We start from the raw sequence: 17,495 nt of genomic DNA, 5'->3' as shown, positions 1-17,495 counted from the left end.
GGAGGTGCCCAGCAGGCCACATCGGGCCATGTCTGCCAGCCTCTCTCTCCTTCGTTAACTGGCCCTTTCTCCCTGCCCTGATTTTCTGAGCACCAGTTACCTGTGGCTTCTCCAAAGCTGAAAGGGAAAATGCTTGATGAAATAATTTCACTTTCAAATTTTGCAGCTGAAGAATAAAAACATTCTTTCTGAATATGGGAGTGAGGCATATGTATTCTAAAACATTGCAGAAGTACAGAGCCACGAAGCAGGCCCTGGAGGTCTCAATCCCCCACAGGGTTGCCCTGGTGGGTATTTGAGCACCTCTCCTACTTCCTCTGGCAAGTGAAGGCTGTACTGTGCATTCAGTTTTTGCATCCCATGCCATAAAGTTTGTTTATTTCGATGTAAGCATTTTCTTACTTTAACAAAAAGACATTTCTCGTCATTTTTGATGTTTTCACAACCACAGGGTTAGCACGATGTCTGTTCCTCTAGGGAATAATTGCAAATTGCTGGGAGTTGAAGGAGCCTGCAGAGTTGGGCTGCTTTGGACCTGCCAGCCAGCCTTTCCGATGACGCCCTCGGGCTGGTCTGCAGGATGCAGTCCCTGGTGCAGCGTGCGGCTTGGCAAGAACCTTACTAGCTGCGGGAACGGGACCAGGGCCTGGGCTGTGCCCACGAGCGCCGCGCCCGGTCTCTCGCCGGGTAGGGACAGACAGCCCGAGGCAGGACGCTGGCAAAACGCGCTCCCGGGGACACCTGTCCCGCGGGGCCCGCGCCGCCACTAGGTGGCGCAGCGCCACGCGGGCGCGCGCCTGGCCTGGGGCGCCCGCGCGGGCGGCCGTGACACGTGACCGCCGCGGCCCCGCCCCGCCCTCCGGCCACGTGACCCGCGCCCGGCGGGGCCAGGGGTCCGCGCTGGGGCGGGTGTGCGCGCGGGTGAGCGGCAGCGGCCGACGTGCGCGCAGGTGAGCGGGGCGCCGTCGGAGGCCCGGCAGTGGGCGACTTCCCGGTGGGGAGAATCGAGCAGTGTGGCGCGGGCGCGGGGAGGCCCGGGTGGGCCGAGGGCACCGCGACCCGGCCCCAAACGTGGGCTTCCCGCCCAGCGCCAGCCCTGCGCCTCACGGGAAGCCGAGGCACGGGAACCCGGCGCCGCGCCCAGAGCCGCCGGCCCAGGATCAGCTGACCGCGGAGCTCCGCGGGGTCAGCTGGAGCGCCTGACCTTGAGCTCTTCCCCATTTTCTCCGCATGGTGGAACTGAGAGGTGAACCGGGCCCTCCTGTGCAGGCCAAGGGCTGACGGTCCCCTTTTCCAGGACCTCGCTTCCCCGCCGGGCGTGTTGCACAGACCGCTGTGCCCGCTGGGCTCGCAGCTCCTGAACGACAGTTGCAGCGCAGACGCTGCTCTGCTGGGATGTCCTGGAGCTGATGGACTCGGAGTTCCCTAGGTTGAGTCATGATCACCAAGTGTCACATGAATCTAGCAGGGCCAGGTGGAGCTGGGACCCTTCAAAGTGACGATTTGGTCTTTGTGGCTGCTTCCTGGGACACAGCTCCTAAAACCCTTGGAAATTGAGACCGATAAGCCTAAAAGTGATAAGTTTACTACCGAGGTGACTGAAGGCCCCTAGATAGCTTCAGGATGGTTGGTGGCTGGTCACCAGAAGGACCCGTACTTGATTAGAGTGAAAGCTGAAAGCCCCCACCCAGCCATCCACCTCCCAGGATGGAGGATGGAGTCAGTGGCCAGTGGCCAGTGATTTATTCAGACACATACATAATGGAGCCCCATAAAGTCCCCTGAACTGGTTGGTAAGCCTCCAGTTGGTGAAGGCATCGGAGTGCTGGGATGTGGTGTTCGGGGACTCTGCCTGCCCCAGCACACCGTGCCCCACACATCTCTTCCATCTCCCAGTGCCTGAGTTACATGTGTAACAAAGCAAAACAATTAAGTAAAGTGCTTTCCTGAGTTCAGTGAGACGTCCCGTGAATCCCCTGACCTGACGGTCATGGGAAAGCCCACATGTATAGCCAGTTAGAAGTACTGAACCTGCAGCCTGCAGCCTGGGACCTGAAGCTGGCATCCCAGGTGGGCCCGAGCCCTTGGTTGTGGGGTCTGCCCAACTCCAGGTAGGTCGTGTCAGAATTGAACTGGATCCCAGGACCCCAGGCTGGTATCTGGAGAGCTGGAGGGTCCATCAGTGAGAGAACTGAGTATAAAAACCACTGTACCCAGAAAGCCGATTCGCCAGGAGCCCCTGAGGCCCCAAGTGTTGCTGATGGTCACAGGGTTCCCGGCCCACCCTTCTGTGATCAGGAGGGTCAGGCTGCCTGGGTACCCACATTCACCTCTCCTGGTGCAGGACTGCCCCCACGTGCCTGTGTTTGGTGGTGTGGGGCACCTACAGACCTCCCGCAACTTGGGGCTGCATTGGCTGAGGGCCCCAGTTGCTGCGCTCTGAAAACCCAACCCTGTTTCTGCCCTGGGGCCCGTTCCTGGGAGACCTAGACCCCTCTGATGACCAGTTGTGGCTGGAGAGACCCCCCTCCCAGTGGCCTTGCTGCCACCACACTAACTCTCATAGAGAGAAAAGGACTTTCTAATAAAATCCCTAACCACTAACACAGCCCGTCACACGGTATCGGGGGCACACGGACAAAAACCAGGTGAGTAACAGCCACCAGAGCCCCATGGGACTCCAGGGCCAGCGTGCCACAGAGCACATCTCTCCCTGTGTGCTGCAGCGAGGGCTGGAGGGGCTCTCAGTGGGCAGGGGTCAGGGCCTTTCTCTTATGGCAAGGCCACAGACACTGCCATGCCTGAGCCTTCTCACTTCAGCAGGAAGGGACCAAGGGGAGGTGGCAGGGCCCTGGGGCTCAGTTTGCTGGCCCAGACTAACAGCCTGGACCCAGCCTTCCTGCAGGAGAGGGGGTCCCTCTCGCTGGGCCTTCCCTGTGCTCGTAAGTGCATTTCCATTGTGACTTTAGAAGACTCAGGGAGGTGAAGTGGAGTCCCGTGATTTGTCCCAGCCTCTCCCCTTGTCTCCCTCCCACAGCAGTCTGCACAGCGCTGCAGCGCCCGCCCGTGGCTGCCTCTGAGGAGCACCTCCATCCTCGCCTGCTCCTGGCTTCCTTGCCAGGACAGGACACCTTCCTGCACCTCCTGGGCACTGCTCGGCCGTCAGTTAACACGGGGCTGGAGGTGCAGCTGGATGGTGGAGCCCAGGCCTGGCACCGGGAGGCCTGGGCTTATTCCCCAGCACCACAGAGAGAAAACCCACCTGAGGCCCCGCCCGCCTCCTCGCTGAGCCGGTCCCTTCTCTCAGCAGGCCTCCAGGAGCTGCCCTGCTGCCTCCAGGCAGGCAGGTGTCAAGCATGCGCGCCAGGCGGCCGCCCTGCTCCCGCGCCCTGACAGGGGTCTGCGCCCTCATCTTCCTGGCCACAGCTGCCCTCCTGGGGCACGTCCTGCTCTCTGACTTCCCAGTGGAGGAGACGCCCCCAGCTCACTGGCCGGAAGCCAGCTGGCAAGGGCCCCAGAACACCCAGGAGCACCCTGGCTGGCCCAGAGCAGCACCCTCACAGTGCGCCATCCGCCCAGACAGCCGCTTCGACTGTGCCCCAGACAAGGCTCTGACGCAGCAGGAGTGTGAGGCGCGCGGCTGCTGCTACGTCCCGGCCAGCCGGGGCCCTCGGGCCTCCCTGCTGGGGCAGCCCTGGTGCTTCTTCCCAGCTGGCTACCCCAGCTACAGAATGCAGAACCTGAGCACCTCGGAGGCCGGCTACACAGCCACCCTGACCCGCGCCACCCCCACCTTCTTCCCCAGGGACATCCTGACCTTACGACTGGACGTGCTGATGGAGACTGACAGCCGCCTGCACTTCACGGTGGGCAGGGGCTGGGCCTGGCAGGGGCACAGAGGACAGAGTGTGGGTGTGGACAGGTGACCGGGGGTGCACTTGTGGCACTTTGTGCACACCCTAGCCAGCAACCAAGGTGTGGGCGGAGCAGTGAGGCCTTGCGCAGTGACAGGTGCTCCAGAGGCAGGCACAGGGCCGAGGTGGGCCCCGGGCGCCCCAGGAAGTGAGGCCTGACCATCCATGGGCGTCTGCAGGAAGAGTGCTCCTGACAGTGGGCGGTGGCACCTAGCTGCTACGCACCGCCCAGTGGCAGGGACATCCCTGTTGTTCCCTGCTGCCCCCAGCCCCACGCAGTCTGCAGCACCGGTGTCTGCAGAGGTGAATATTTTTAGCATAAGGCTGTACCACGCAAGTTTTGGGACATACTCAGTGTGGAAACCGTCTGCTCTTTATCAGAAGTCCCCGTTTATCAGGTGTTCTATATTTGACCTGGCGGTGTCCTGGCTCTCTGAGGGGGAGACTGAGGCCCACAGCAGTTCATCCAACTGCCCGTGCAGCATGTGGCCTCTTCAGGACCTAAACTGGCCACCCTCCTGGAGTTGTGTCCGTGGAGAGCGAGGGATGGTGGGAGGTGCTTCTGGCCCACGAGGGGCTTGGCAACCACTGTCTGTCTCTTGCAGATCAAGGATCCTGCTAATAAGCGCTATGAGGTGCCCTTGGAGGTCCCGCGGGCCCACGGCCAGGCGCGGTCCCCGCTCTACAGCGTCGAGTTCTCCGAGGAGCCCTTCGGGGTGGTGGTTCGCCGGAAGCTGGGCGGCAGGGTGCTGTGAGTTGAGTGCCTGGGCCTCAGACCAGCAGGCGGGCATGGTGGCTGCATCCTCAGGCTGGAGCCCCTGGGGCGCAGACCTGTCAGCGAGGTGGACGGCATTGTCCCCTTGGCCCAGGGCCCAGCCCCTCGGGCCTCCTGGAGGGCCCAGGCACACCCGCTGAGACCTGCCTGAGGCCTTCTCCCGGACCCTGGCACGAGCCCCGGCCGCTCTCAGATGTCTCCCAGGAGGGGGCACCCAGCCTAGGACCTCGCCCGCAGAAGTTTGGTGCTGTCTGCAGGCACTTCCATTGCCACAGTGGGTTGTTCCTGGCATCTCATGAGGGCATCCTGCAGTGTCCAGGAGACCCAGCACAAAGGGTGGCCACCAAATGCCAGCAGTGCCCGCAGAGAGTGTGGCCGGGTGCAGAGTGGCACCCCTCTGGTGGCGTGCGTTGCCAGGCTTTATCTTACTTATCAAGTGCTTGTCACTCATCATAGGCCAGCACTAATCGTTGAGTCATCTGAACTCTGATACTTGGGTCGTGAGATTCTGTTACAGAGGCAGGGGACTCGCAGGAGGTGACGGAGCCAGGGCCCTAGCATCCCTGCCATTGTTGCTTCTCTGTCTCTCTTCCTGGGGGACCTGTGCTTGTTTGCGTCAGCTGCTGTCCTCTGCCTGTCTGGGCGGCGGGCAGCTTCTCTGGATGTGCCTTTGGTGGCTCTTGTCCCTGGTTGCAGGATGCTGAGGGTTGCTGGGGCCAGCACGGCAGAGCTGGCCAGGACATGCAGCCCTCCTCAGCCCTGCACTCTGGCAGGCCCAGGTGGGCTGTCAGCCAGGTGCAGGGAGCCTGGTCTCCCGCAGGCTGAACACGACCGTGGCCCCCCTGTTCTTCGCGGACCAGTTCCTGCAGCTGTCCACCTCCCTGCCCTCCCAGTACATTGTGGGCCTCGCCGAGCACCTCAGCCCCCTGATGCTCAGCACTAACTGGACCAAGATCACCCTCTGGAACCGGGACTTGGCCCCCACGGTAAAGCAGGAGCTCTGGGTGGGTTGTGGAGTCTGGTGTTCAAGGGGCTAAGAGTTGCCTCCTGCGTGTGCAGCCCAGTGCCAACCTCTACGGGTCACATCCTTTCTACCTGTCGCTGGAGGACAGCGGCCTGGCTCATGGGGTGTTCTTGCTGAACAGCAACGCCATGGGTGAGTCCCCTGCCTTCCCTGGAGGCTGGAGGGCACGAGACGCCTGTCATCTGCAGAATGAGGCTGGTGGGCCCTGCCCAGCTCTGCGCCCCAGTGCTCCACCAGGAATCCTGGGCAAACCCTGGAGCCTAGCCGCCAGCTGCCCTTCTGTCCTCGACCCCTACCCTGCCAGTCACTCCCAGGCACCTGTGGGAAGAACTGCCCTCTGGCTGCAGTTGGCCCCTCTGTGGGTGCCGGGCCCCTGGGTAGGGTGTCTGTCCCTGAGCCCAGGCCACTTCCCCCAGACGTGGTCCTGCAGCCCAGCCCGGCCCTCAGTTGGAGGTCGACAGGAGGGATCCTGGACGTGTATGTCTTCGTGGGCCCAGAGCCCAAGAGCGTGGTGCAGCAGTACCTGGATGTCGTGGGTAGGGCCCGCGCCCCGTCTTCGGCCCCCACCCCCTCCTGCCCTCCCCACCCTCACCAGGAGTGTTGCCTGCAGGGTACCCCTTCATGCCGCCGTACTGGGGCCTGGGCTTCCACCTCTGCCGCTGGGGCTACTCGTCCACCGCCACTGTCCGCCAGGTGGTGGAGAACATGACCAGGGCCCACTTCCCCCTGGTGAGTGGAGGGTCGGCCAGGGCCGGGGATAGCCAGGGCCAGGCACAGCTCCTGGACCCCAGGTGGCTCCTGTACCACAGGACGTGCAGTGGAATGACCTGGACTACATGGACGCGCGGAGGGACTTCACCTTCAACAGGGACGGCTTTGCAGACCTTCCAGCCACCGTGCAGGAACTCCACCAGGGCGGCCGGCGGTACGTGATGATCGTGGTGAGTGTCCTTCCCACCGAGCCACCTGCAGCTCCTGCTCTGGGTAGCCTGTTCCCATGCCTGCCCTGGTCACCAGGGACATATTCTGATTCTTTTCCATATTGAGGGGACATTAAGAAGGCCACAAGCTTAGTCCCTGGTGTCCAGGGTCCCTGGAAACACCCATCTCCTGTTCAGGATTCTTTGGGTGTGGGTGGCTTGAGCTGCCTTAAGGCCGCAGGCAGGCATACAGTAAGCATGACTCGGGGCATGGGACACAGGACAGCAGGACAGCTGTGTCCCCTGGCCGGCCTCCTCCCTGGCCCAGCTCTGTCTTCATGGAAGGAGGGCATGTGTGATTGCCCAGCCCAGAGCCTCAGCTGTCCAGTTCAGGAGGTGGCCCCATCAGGGGTTCAAGCCCAGTCCTCAGGAGGCGGGAAGTGGAACCTAGAAGCCCGAACAGTCACCGCCACGGAGACCCCCTCCAGTGGAGGACTGAGCGGCCGAGGGGCTTAGAACTGAGCAGACCCGACCCTCCAGGGCAGCAGATGTCAGCAGCCCCCACAGAGGGCGCAAGTGCAGACCTCTTTCTCTGCATTTTTTTTAATCACTATGAAAGAAGTAAATGAGTTGGGTGTGGTGGCTTGGGAGGCTGAGACAGGAGGATCACAAGTTCAAGGCCAGCCTCAGCAACTTAACAAGACTCTCTCAGAGTTTAAAAAAAAAATAGTGGGGATGCAGCTGAGGGGCAGAGTGCTTTTGCCTGTGTAGCACCATGGGCAAGGCCCTGGGTTTGACCCTTAGCCCTGCAATAAAAAAGAGTGCCTGGTCCCTGCAGAGATACTGGCAAGCCGGGGAAAGGCTGCGGACACGGCCCTGCAGCCGGCCGGCCCCGTCCCTGTCCACAGGCAGCCGCGGACACACTGGGCGTGTTGCACACGTGCCTGGCTCTACCCTGCCTCGTTTGCTCACCGTTTTCCCAGAGGTTGGTGCCAAGGCTTAGGGACACGTCCTTCCATGCTGACCTGTTCCTCTCACCCTCAGGACCCTGCCATCAGCAGCTCAGGCCCTGCTGGGAGTTACAGGCCCTTTGACGAGGGTCTGCGGAGGCGGGTTTTCATCACCAACGAGACTGGACAACCGCTGATTGGAAAGGTAGGTGGGGGTCTAGGTGCTCAGGCCAGTGTGACAGTGGCAGCTGTTGAGGAAGACCACGGAGTTGCAGAGATGTCTGTCCAGGGGACAGTGGGCGGGTGGGTCACAGCTGGGGCAACCATGCCACTTGACAATCAGCCCTGATGCTTCCATCATGGCGTCTTAGGCTCCGTGGGAAGCTGGCCCCTAGGCACAGCCCTGCAGACCCTCTGGGAAGCCTTGGGGTTCTTCTTGTCCTCCTGGCCCCTGGGGCCTCCTGAATTCCCCAGCCTTCCCATGGGGAGCTCAGCAGAGTCCCAGCCAGCATGAGGCCAGAACCAAGAGGAAAGGGGACCCCAGCAGAGGGAGGGGCTAGCCAAGACTCCCAGGACACAGACGTGAGAGGCCGGCCTCAGGACGGGGGACCTCCGTCTGACAGAGCTTGGAGCAGTGTCAGAATGGTACAGTGGTACCCTGCTTGGCTGCACACGGACTGGGCCCTGGCCCTCCAGCCCCGGCTCATACCTGCCGCTGACCTCCTGGGCTCAGGTCTCAGGTCACAGATCTGGACGTTGACCAAGAGAGAGGCTGCGAGGTGCCGGAGCGGAGATGCAGCAAGGCCTCGGGGCAGCCTCTGGCTGGGTGGGGTCTCCCCTCTGGCCTCTCGTCCAGGTGTGGCCCGGATCCAGTGCCTTCCCCGACTTCACCAACCCTGAGACACTTGACTGGTGGCAGGACATGGTAGCCGAGTTCCATGCCCAGGTGCCCTTCGATGGCATGTGGATTGTAAGTATGGCCCCCACCCCGGGTGACCCTGGCCTGGGGCCAGCCCCACCCTCTGCACACTGGCCCCCTCTTGCAGGACATGAATGAACCCTCCAACTTCGTGAAGGGCTCTGAGCACGGCTGCCCCAATAACGACCTGGAAAACCCCCCCTACGTACCTGGTGAGCCGCACCTGCCCCCGGGGGGCCTGCTGGGGGTGATGGCTCAGATCAGGGCTTTCCCTTCCCTAGTGTGGGCATCTGAAAGCTGTCCTTTCTGAGAAGCAGTGGGCGGCCAGGAGAGGGGCGGGAGGGAAGGCGAAGGGGAGGCAACCCCAGGAGTGAGGTCCAGGAGCGGGCCACCTGTCCAAGGAGGCAGACCCAGTCTCATGCAGCCAGTACTTCGGTGGAGGGGCAGGGGACACTTGCCATGGGTCAGGAGAGGTGGACATGAAGGCTGGGGATCTGCAGAGCCTTTGGGAATAGTGGGGGTGGCACAGGGATTGCCCCAGGTCCGAGGGCCACTGCCATGAGCAGGCAGGGTGCAGGCCTGTGGGGGGCAGGGGCAGCTTCAGGAAGTAGCTCTGGGGCTGAGCTGAGGAGGCAGACACCAGGGTGCAGGGGACGGGAGGGCCGTGGACCCCCACCCGGGAGGAAGCACCATGGGAACAGCCCCCTCTCCTCAGGTGTGGTTGGTGGGACCCTGCAGGCGGCCACCATCTGTGCCTCCAGCCACCAGTTCCTCTCCACACACTACGACCTTCACAACCTGTACGGCCTGACCGAAGCCATCGCCTCCAACAGGTCAGCCCTGGCCTGCAGTGCCCTGCCCTGGCCAGCCTGTCCCACCCACGCTGACAGCAGAGCCAGGGTGCAGAGAGGAGGGGAGTACACTCGGGCCCCCCAGGGCCAGCGGGGCTCAAGCACTCCTGCCCGCTGTCACCCCCGGGTCTGGAGCCAGATGCCTGGCGCGTCCTGACATGGAGCTGCACCGGCAGGGACCCCGTGATGCCGACCAGTCTGGGGCGGCTTGACTGTAGGCAGAGTCGGGTTGGCTGGGGCACTGCTGATGTGCCCAGCAGAAGCTGGCAGTCACCTCTGTCCCTGCTCTGCAGCCTCTGTCTGTCTCCTGTGGCCAGTTCCTTTTCCCCATGCTGCCCACCTGCTGCTGTTCCCTGCTGCTTCGCCCCGGCAGGTGGCAGGGGGTTTTCAGGTGTCCCCTGCCCCACCCAGGGCCCTGGTGAAGACTCGGGGGACACGACCCTTCGTGATCTCCCGCTCAACCTTTGCTGGCCATGGCCGATACGCTGGCCACTGGACGGGGGATGTGTGGAGCAGCTGGGAGCAGCTGTCCTACTCTGTGCCAGGTGAGAGTGCCTCTCAAGAAGAGAGTGGTCAGAGGGCCGCGTGCCCCTCCAGGGGAGCTTGGCCCAGAGCTGGGTTCTGGGCTCAGCACAGTCCAGATGAGGCTGCAATGGGAGTCTGAGCCAAGGGGTCCCACCCACTTGTCCAGGGAGCTGGGACTCAAGTGTATCTTTCTGGGGACACAGCTCTGCCCAGACGGGTCTGGTTTGCTCTGCTTACCCGGATATCAGGAAGCAGTCCACAGGACAGGCTGCTGGCCCCAGGTAGAGGCATGGGCCTGACCCTTAGGTAGAGGGACGACGGCAGGATCTGCACCTGGGCCGCTCCAGCAGCCTGAGGCCAGCCGCCTCTCTCTCCCCAGAAGTCCTGCAGTTCAACCTGCTGGGGGTGCCCCTGGTCGGGGCGGATATCTGTGGCTTCCTGGGCAACACCTCGGAGGAGCTGTGTGTGCGCTGGACCCAGCTGGGGGCCTTCTACCCCTTCATGCGGAACCACAATGACCTGCACAGCCTGGTAAGGACAGGGTCCCGTCCCTGCCATCCGTCCCCCGCCAACGCCGGGTGGCCAGGGAGCACTGGGGCCCACGGGGCGGACCTCCTGAGGGACCCCTGGACCCCTTTGCCCTTCTCACTCCACAGCCACAGGAGCCCTACCGTTTCAGCCAGGCGGCCCAGCGGGCCATGAGGAAGGCGCTGGCCCTGCGCTACGCACTGCTGCCCCACCTCTACACACTGTTCCATGCTGCCCACGTCAGGGGGGCGACCGTGGCCCGGCCCCTCTTCCTGGAGTGAGTCCTGGGCTGGGAGTGATGACCCATGTATGCCCCCGGGTGGGAGCTGACAGGAGCCTGCAGGCACCAGGGCAGCCCTGTCCCACTGCACTGTGTTCCCAGGACCCCAGCCGAGTGGCACCAGGTGCCCCCAGTGTCCCCCAAAGTCACGGCTCAGTGCCAGACCATTGGGAATATGGAAAAACCCAGGATGAAGAACAGTGAGTGCCCAACAGGCCAGCCAAATGGCAACACAAGGAACGAGGTGGACACCATGGGTCCATTGGGGCTGGCTTAGGGAGGACAGCTAGAGACCCAGTTGTCCCCAGCAGGACTTGGTGCATCCAAGGAGTTACCTTAACAAAAACGCACCCTCGATCAAGACCAAGGAAGGATCCGGGGACGGTGGTGGGTCAGTCTTTGCAGACATCAGTGTCTCCCCTCCCCTTCCACCAGTCCCAGGCAGATTCAGCTGCGGAAGGTCAGCAGGTGAAGCTGTGGGAAAGTCCACAGGGAACACGGTGATGCCCGCCAGGGCCCCAGCAAGGGAGTGCTTTCTGAGCATCAGAGCAGGAAGAAAGGGGAGGAGGTGGAATTTAGTGAGAGAAAGGAAAACTGTCGAATGGGAACAGGGAGAATCTCTGAACGTAAGCAGAAAATCAAATCTGCTTTATACGTCAACTGTAACGGCAAAAAGCCGAGAAAGCACCGTCAGGATGTGACGAATTGTCACTGTTCCTGGTGCGTTGAGAACGCATGCTGTACCGTAAGACCGGCATTAACCAAATAGAGGGCTCGGGCAGGACTCAGTGGCAGAGCACTGGCCTAGCCTGTGCCAGGCTCTGGGTTCAATCCCCAGCACCAGGCGAGGCACGGTGGTGCACACCTATATCCCAGTGACACAGGAGGCTGAGGTAGGAGGATCACAAGGCCAAGGCCAGCCTCAGCAACTTAGAGAGGCTGTAAGCAACTCAGCGAGACCCTGTCTCAAAAATGTGGCTCAGTGGTTCAGCACCCCTGGGCTCAATCCCCAGTGCCAGAAAGAAAGAAGGAAGGAACCACATAACAGCTGGGTTGACAGCAGGGCACGTGCGTGGCGGTGCACGCTCACCAGGGCTGTGACGTGGTGCCATCTGAATTACTTCCTTACTGTATCCGTCAGTGTTTGGTGGCCTCCCTGGGCTTTAGTAGACGTCCTGATCTACAACAGCCTCGTCGCTGACACTTCCTACATTCCAAGGGTATGAAACGTGGCTGCCCCCCGCCCTGCCGTGGGTGCCACACGGCCTGTCCCCCGGTCCTGTGCCAGTCAGATTCAGGACGGCAGGTGTCGTGGACAGCGCCTGCCGCTGTTGGTGTCCAGTCCTGCTGTCCCGTACCAGTTCCGTCTTCGGGTGTGCTTGAGGGACCGGTGTCCTGCTCGGCCAGAGGGCCATCCTCAGCAGGTCTGCACTGGTGAACGCTGGGCTGCTGATGGCCGAGGAGGGCGGTTCTGCTCATCAGCACCTGGGGTGGCCCTTCTTTTCTCCCAGGTCCCCGGGCCTCCCTGGCCTCCCTGGGCCTCCCCAGGCCTCGACCTCCTCTCTCGTTTCCTTCGGGTCCTGTCTTTGGCTTTCACAGGCTGGATCGTGGCGTGTCAGGCACCTTATGTTCATTCTGCTTGGAGTTTGTTGAGCTCCTTGGATGCGCACAGTCCTGTTTTCCACCAGGACGGGTAGCTCAGTGGTAGCGCACCAGCCTGGCCTGAGGTCAGGTCCCGGGTCTCCTCCCCAAGCTGCAAAAAGTGTTTCTTCATCTGATTTGGCAAGTTTTCCTCTATTTCCTGACGTCCCCTCTTGCCCCTCTCCTCTGCCTCTGGGACACCCACACCTGTGGCCGTGCTGGATGCTGCCATGGTCCCTGTGGCCGTTGGCGGGCCTCCACGCGGTTCTTCCTGTTTTGACGGGGCGCTCTCCGTAGACCGACCCTCAAGTGCGCGTTTCTTTCTTGGGCGTGCCCGCCCCTCAGTGGAGGTCCTTTTGAGTGTGCTCTGCCAGTCTTCAGGGACCCCCGCTCGGCAGGTCAGGCCCTCACCCTGGGTGATTCTTCAGAGCTACTTATGATGCCCACTTAGGATTTGTCTGGGAGCCCGAGGCCAGGCTTCCCTGGGGACACTTGGGCTACCTGGGCCACCCTCCCTGTTCCCTGGCACGTCTGGTCACTTCCTTCACACTGGATGTTGTCAGTGCTCAGCTCTGGAATCCGATTCCGTGTCCCTCCACCAGGCAGTCCCTCCTGCTGCCGTCCCTATGCTGTGGTGCTCTCCCTGAGTAGGCGCTGTGCAGTCTGGGTCCCTGTCGTGTGTGGCCGTGGAAGTTGCTCGGCCAGCACGACAGGGACGGCACGTCTCCTTGCCCCTGCCTCGCAGCCTGTGTCAGGGCAGGCCTTCCGCGCCGGCCAGGCTGTTCCTGCTCGTACCCAGGGCCAGCCAGTGGTGTGACGCTGCCCGGGTGGCTCCTGGCTCCCCTCCGGGTCCCAAAAACATCAACGGCCCCTCTGCTGTGTTCTCGTTGCTTTCGTGGAGCAGGAGATCGGGGGGCCTCGCTCCTCCACTCTCATTTCTGGACGGGACACTGGCTTGAGAAATCGCGATGCCGCCGAGAAAGTGAGCGTAGCCAGGGCTGGCAAGGGAGTGGCGGGGCGGAGCGTTCAAACACGTGTCCCTCCGGGAGACCTGGTGCCGCACTGGCTTTGCACATGGAAACCTGGAAGAGGCCATCTGACTCGGGGTCTCCAGTGTGCTGGGCCTGCCCCAGCCCTGGACGCTGCCCTCCCTCCAGGAGTAGGAGAGAGGACGCGGACCAGGCGGCGTCATGGTGATCTCGGTTAGAAGCCGTCGGAGGTGGACAGGGACCGTGCCAGACGTCAGTCTCTGCTGCCCGTGGTCGTGGGGTTGGGGGGCTTTCCTGGCTGTTGACCCCGTGGTGGATAAACGGGGGCACCACTTTGATGATCAGAAGATAAGTGAGCGCAGTCCAGTCAGGGACGCTCCCGACGCCTCCACGCAGCGGCCTTCGCGCTGGGCCCAGGCCGCCGAGTGGGCCCAGCGTCATTTTCACCTGCTGCTGGAATCGGCCTCGCCACAGGCAGCCCCAGTGCTCTGGCTCGGCGGCTCCCCGGAGATGGGAATTCTGGGTCCCCCAGCCTCCCGCGGCTGAGCCCCTGACTGCAGAGGGCCCGTCCCTGCCCACCCAGCTGCCAGGCCCACACACCCGCCCCTCCTCCTTGAAGGTTCCCCGAGGACCGGCGCACCTGGGACCTGGACCGCCAGCTCCTGTGGGGGGAGGCTCTTCTCATCACGCCCGTGCTTGAGCCCGGGAAGGACGAAGTGACCGGCTACTTCCCTTCGGGCACCTGGTACGACCTGCAGCTGGTGAGTCCCAGGACCCTGGATCCTGCCTGTCACGTGACGGGCTCAGGAGAGAGGCGCACCTGCCCGAGTCCTGGGACCCCCCACAGCCACCCGCTCCCCACAGTCACGGTCTCCAGGTGGGGAAGCAGACCGGTGTGGAGGACCCGCCCGGGTCCCACACCACCACGGAGGCCCTGCCCACCCCAGGCCCTGCTCCAGGCTCTCAGGCTGTCCTGCCAGCATTCGGGTCCCTGCAGAGAGCCCCAAGTCTGCCCGAGGTCACACCCAGCTGTCTCTGCTGGGCCCACAAGGAGCCCGTGGGGGACAGGGAACACAGCTCCCAGTGACAGCCTGGGGACTTCGGCAGGCCTGGAACACCTCTGACACAACACAGGTGCCAGTAGAGGCCCTTGGCAGCCTCCCAGCTCTGCCTCCAGCACCCCCCAGCCCTGCCATCCACAGCAAGGGGCAGTGGGTGACACTGCCAGCCCCACTGGACACCATCAACGTCCACCTGCGGGCCGGGTACATCGTACCCCTGCAGGTACTGGGCCGGGCAGCTGAGAGGAGGTGTGGGGTGGGGGCGGTCAGGTGGGGGCCACTAGGAGACTGGTGAGGGCGCCGTGTGGCCTGCTTACCTCGGGCATTCTAGCCCCAGGGCATGTGGTGGCACTTGAGGTGGGGACAGACTCGGTTGACCTGCCTGGCCTTGGCCAGGACGATCACTGTGGGTGTCCAGTCTAGTCTGGCCCTTGTTCCCACTTCTTCATAGCCAGTGCTCAGTTGCCCCTATGGTGGAGGCCACCAGGGCTGGAGCAGTGACGTGTCCACCCCTCCCAGGACCCTGCCCTCACAACCACAGAGTCCCGCAAGCAGCCCATGGCCCTGGCTGTGGCCCTGACCACGGGCGGCGAGGCGCAGGGGCAGCTGTTCTGGGACGACGGGGAGAGCCTGGACGCGCTGGCGCGCGGAGCCTACACACAGCTCGCCTTCCTGGCCAGGGACGTGAGTCCTGGTGGTGGGCGGGGCCGCCCAGGGTTCTGCTCTGGTCCTGGGGAGGCAGGTGGGGTCCTGATGGCCCCTGCCCTGGGTGCCAGGGGAGGCTGCTCTGGTGGCTGCCTGTGCTGTCCACCGACGCATCTGCTCTGTTCCTCTGCACCGGCCAGAACACCCTTGTGAATGAAGTGGTGCACGTGGCCAGGGAGGGAGCCAGCCTGCAGCTGAGGACAGTGACCCTCCTGGGGGTGGACGCGGCCCCCCAGCAGGTCCTCTGCAACGGAGCCCCTATCTCCAACTTCACCTACAGCCCCGACACCAAGGCAGGCAGACCATTTGGGGGCAGGCGGGGAGAGGGGCACCATGGACCCCATGACCCGGTGCCGTCAGGGAGGCAGAAGGAGCCGGAGCTGGGGGAGGGTGGCGGCCATGTCCACTGGCACCCTCAGGCAGACAGCCTCTGCTGGGAGCCGCCTGGCACTCAGGTCTCCTTTTCTCTTCCAGACCCTGGCCGTCCCCGTGTCGCTGGCCATGGCTGAGCAGTTCCGCATCAGTTGGTCTTAGCAGTGGCCTGGCTCTTCCCAGGAGGCCGCTCTCCTGCAAGGCACTGCTGTGGCTGCCGCCGGCCACGGGCAGGGAGTGCTGACCACACGGCAGCACTTGGGGTCTGTGCTGGTCCCCCGCATGTCCAGGATTCTCCTGGACCTGTGCTTGTCGTGCTCTCAGGGCCCCTGAGTTAGGAACACGACGAGGCTTGTCACTGTGTGCAGCTGACTGTCCCCAACATCAGAGAAGGTGGTGCTCCGGATGGGGACGAGTACCAGCACCAGGGCTGGCCACATTGCTGGGACTGCAGCTGTGACTCGAGAAGGGACTGAGCTGGAGATGCTGGAGTCCAGAACTTGGACGCTTCCTCGGAAGTGTGACTACTAATAAAAGGGTCTCTGGAGCCAGCTTCTGCGTCCTGGGGCATGAAGGGAGGCAGCCACACTCGGAGGCCCTGGAGCGTCCCACTTCTCAGGCCAGCACGCTCTGTCCCCATGTCACCTCAGGCTCGCACATGCCTCATGTCCCTGTCACTTGCACATCCCATCACCTCACGTCCTCATACCACCCTTCCTGTCCCGAAGTTGCCTCATGTCCCCACATCATCTCGTGTCCCCACGTCACCTCAAGTTTGCTCTCCACCTTGTGGTCCCTTGTCACCTCATCTCCCAGTACCCCCAGCCCTGAGGCAGGAGAGGTCTGGCTGGGCCTGGGGCCACAGGTGGTGTGCCCCTCTGCCCAGGGCTGTGGAGAAGAGGACCTCAGAAGGGGCTTCCCAGGAGTGAGGCCCAGGACCTCAGCCAGAGGCCAGAGATCTGTCCTCAGGTGACAGGAAACATTTGGGCCCAGGGTTGGTCCAGAGGAAAGGAAGCCCATTTTATTGAGGCCACAGGTCAGCAGAAGTCACTGGTGGGCTGGGCACACCTTCAGAACACCTGTCATGTGACCTAGTGGGCCGTGCCTACCTGCGTGGCCTCGGGGACCTGGAGTCAGAAGTGCGGCGAGTCCTACCCTGACCTGAACTGACCTGCAGCCCTGCTCGTCAGGGCTCAGGGACACGTCCACAGGAGCAGAGGGGTCCTCGTGCCCCCTGCCACTGCCAGTGGGGATCCTGTGGGACGAGTCCCTGGCACCAGGTGATCTTGTAGCAAAGGGACAGTGGAGGTGCAGGTGCTCCGTCCCTGCTTCCCGGGCACATGAGGAGGCAAGGCGACCACGCCTGGGACCCCAGCAATCCAGGAGGCAGGGGGACAGCAAGTACGAGCGCAGCCCGGCAACTTGGTGAGCAGGGCTGCGCTGCTCCTCCCTCACACGAAACCAAGGGAGCCGGAGGAGCGCTGCGCCGGGTCCGGTCCCAGTCCTGGGGAGAAAGGAAGAGAGGTGCTTTGGCGGGGATGCAGGGGCAGGGCGAGCTGCCCGCGGAGCACCACGGCCTGTTCCCGGGGAAATCCCATGGAGTGGGGGGCGGGCCCAGGAAGGCCCTCCCTGTGTGCCCGTTCCTCCCAAATGCCCAGAGAAAACAGGACTGGAAGGGGAAGAATGAGGGGCAGCACCCCAGGCATCCGGTCCCCAGCGCTCTGCATCTGCCCAAGCAGCCGGGAGGGGCCGTGGCATCCTCACCTGCCCCACCACCCTGCCCTGAAGGGCTGCTGTGGCCACTGGCCCTCGCAGGACCTGACCCTGCCTGCAGGGTGCCGGGAGTCCAGGAGCTTGGCACCCTGTGTTGTCCCTGGAAGGAAAGGGGTGGGTGGGGCGGGTGGGAGAGGTGTTAGCCCTGTCCAGAGAAGCCAAGAGGCCGGGGCCTGCTTGCACGCTGGTCCACCCTGCACAGCCTGTAGCATGGGACTTTGGCCCGCCACAGCACGTAGGGGCCAAGGTGGTTCACCTCCAATGAACT

General features: G+C 63.1%; 1 protein-coding gene across 3 annotated transcripts; it reads left to right on the top strand.

The window, feature by feature from the left end:
• The first annotated feature begins 866 nt into the window (after positions 1–866).
• Positions 867–16,698, top strand: GAA (alpha glucosidase). Of its 3 annotated transcripts, none has more exons than XM_079133427.1 (20): positions 867–950; positions 3,308–3,866; positions 4,520–4,665; positions 5,510–5,675; positions 5,749–5,845; positions 6,130–6,249; positions 6,324–6,442; positions 6,523–6,654; positions 7,678–7,788; positions 8,440–8,553; positions 8,630–8,714; positions 9,218–9,335; positions 9,765–9,898; positions 10,258–10,409; positions 10,535–10,683; positions 13,936–14,077; positions 14,451–14,600; positions 14,897–15,061; positions 15,223–15,375; positions 15,557–16,697. In XM_079133427.1, exons 2-20 carry the CDS (start codon positions 3,357–3,359, stop codon positions 15,614–15,616), a joined length of 2,823 nt encoding a protein of 940 aa, XP_078989553.1. In that variant the 5' UTR covers positions 867–950; positions 3,308–3,356; the 3' UTR covers positions 15,617–16,697. The 3 variants fall into 3 exon arrangements, with proteins under 3 accessions (XP_078989553.1, XP_078989554.1, XP_078989555.1); XM_079133428.1 differs by having other exon boundaries at positions 872–950; positions 3,311–3,866; XM_079133429.1 differs by lacking the exons at positions 867–950; positions 15,223–15,375 and having other exon boundaries at positions 3,225–3,866; positions 15,557–16,698.
• Positions 16,699–17,495: the final 797 nt, after the last annotated feature.

Source organism: Sciurus vulgaris (assembly GCF_902686455.1).
Source record: "Sciurus vulgaris genome assembly, chromosome: 3".
Taxonomy (NCBI): Eukaryota; Metazoa; Chordata; class Mammalia; order Rodentia; family Sciuridae; genus Sciurus; species Sciurus vulgaris.
Note: the sequence above shows the minus strand (reverse complement) of the source record. Positions and strands in the feature narration are given on the sequence as shown.

Excerpts from the sequence above, each read along its gene's own strand:
- GAA (XM_079133427.1), top strand. The coding sequence starts at position 3,357 with ATGCGCGCCAGGCGGCCGCCCTGCTCCCGCGCCCTGACAGGGGTCTGC. Across the intron at positions 9,899-10,257 it reads GCTGTCCTACTCTGTGCCAG|AAGTCCTGCAGTTCAACCTG; the intron begins GTGAGAGTGCCT and ends CTCTCTCCCCAG. Across the intron at positions 15,376-15,556 it reads CCTACAGCCCCGACACCAAG|ACCCTGGCCGTCCCCGTGTC; the intron begins GCAGGCAGACCA and ends TTTCTCTTCCAG.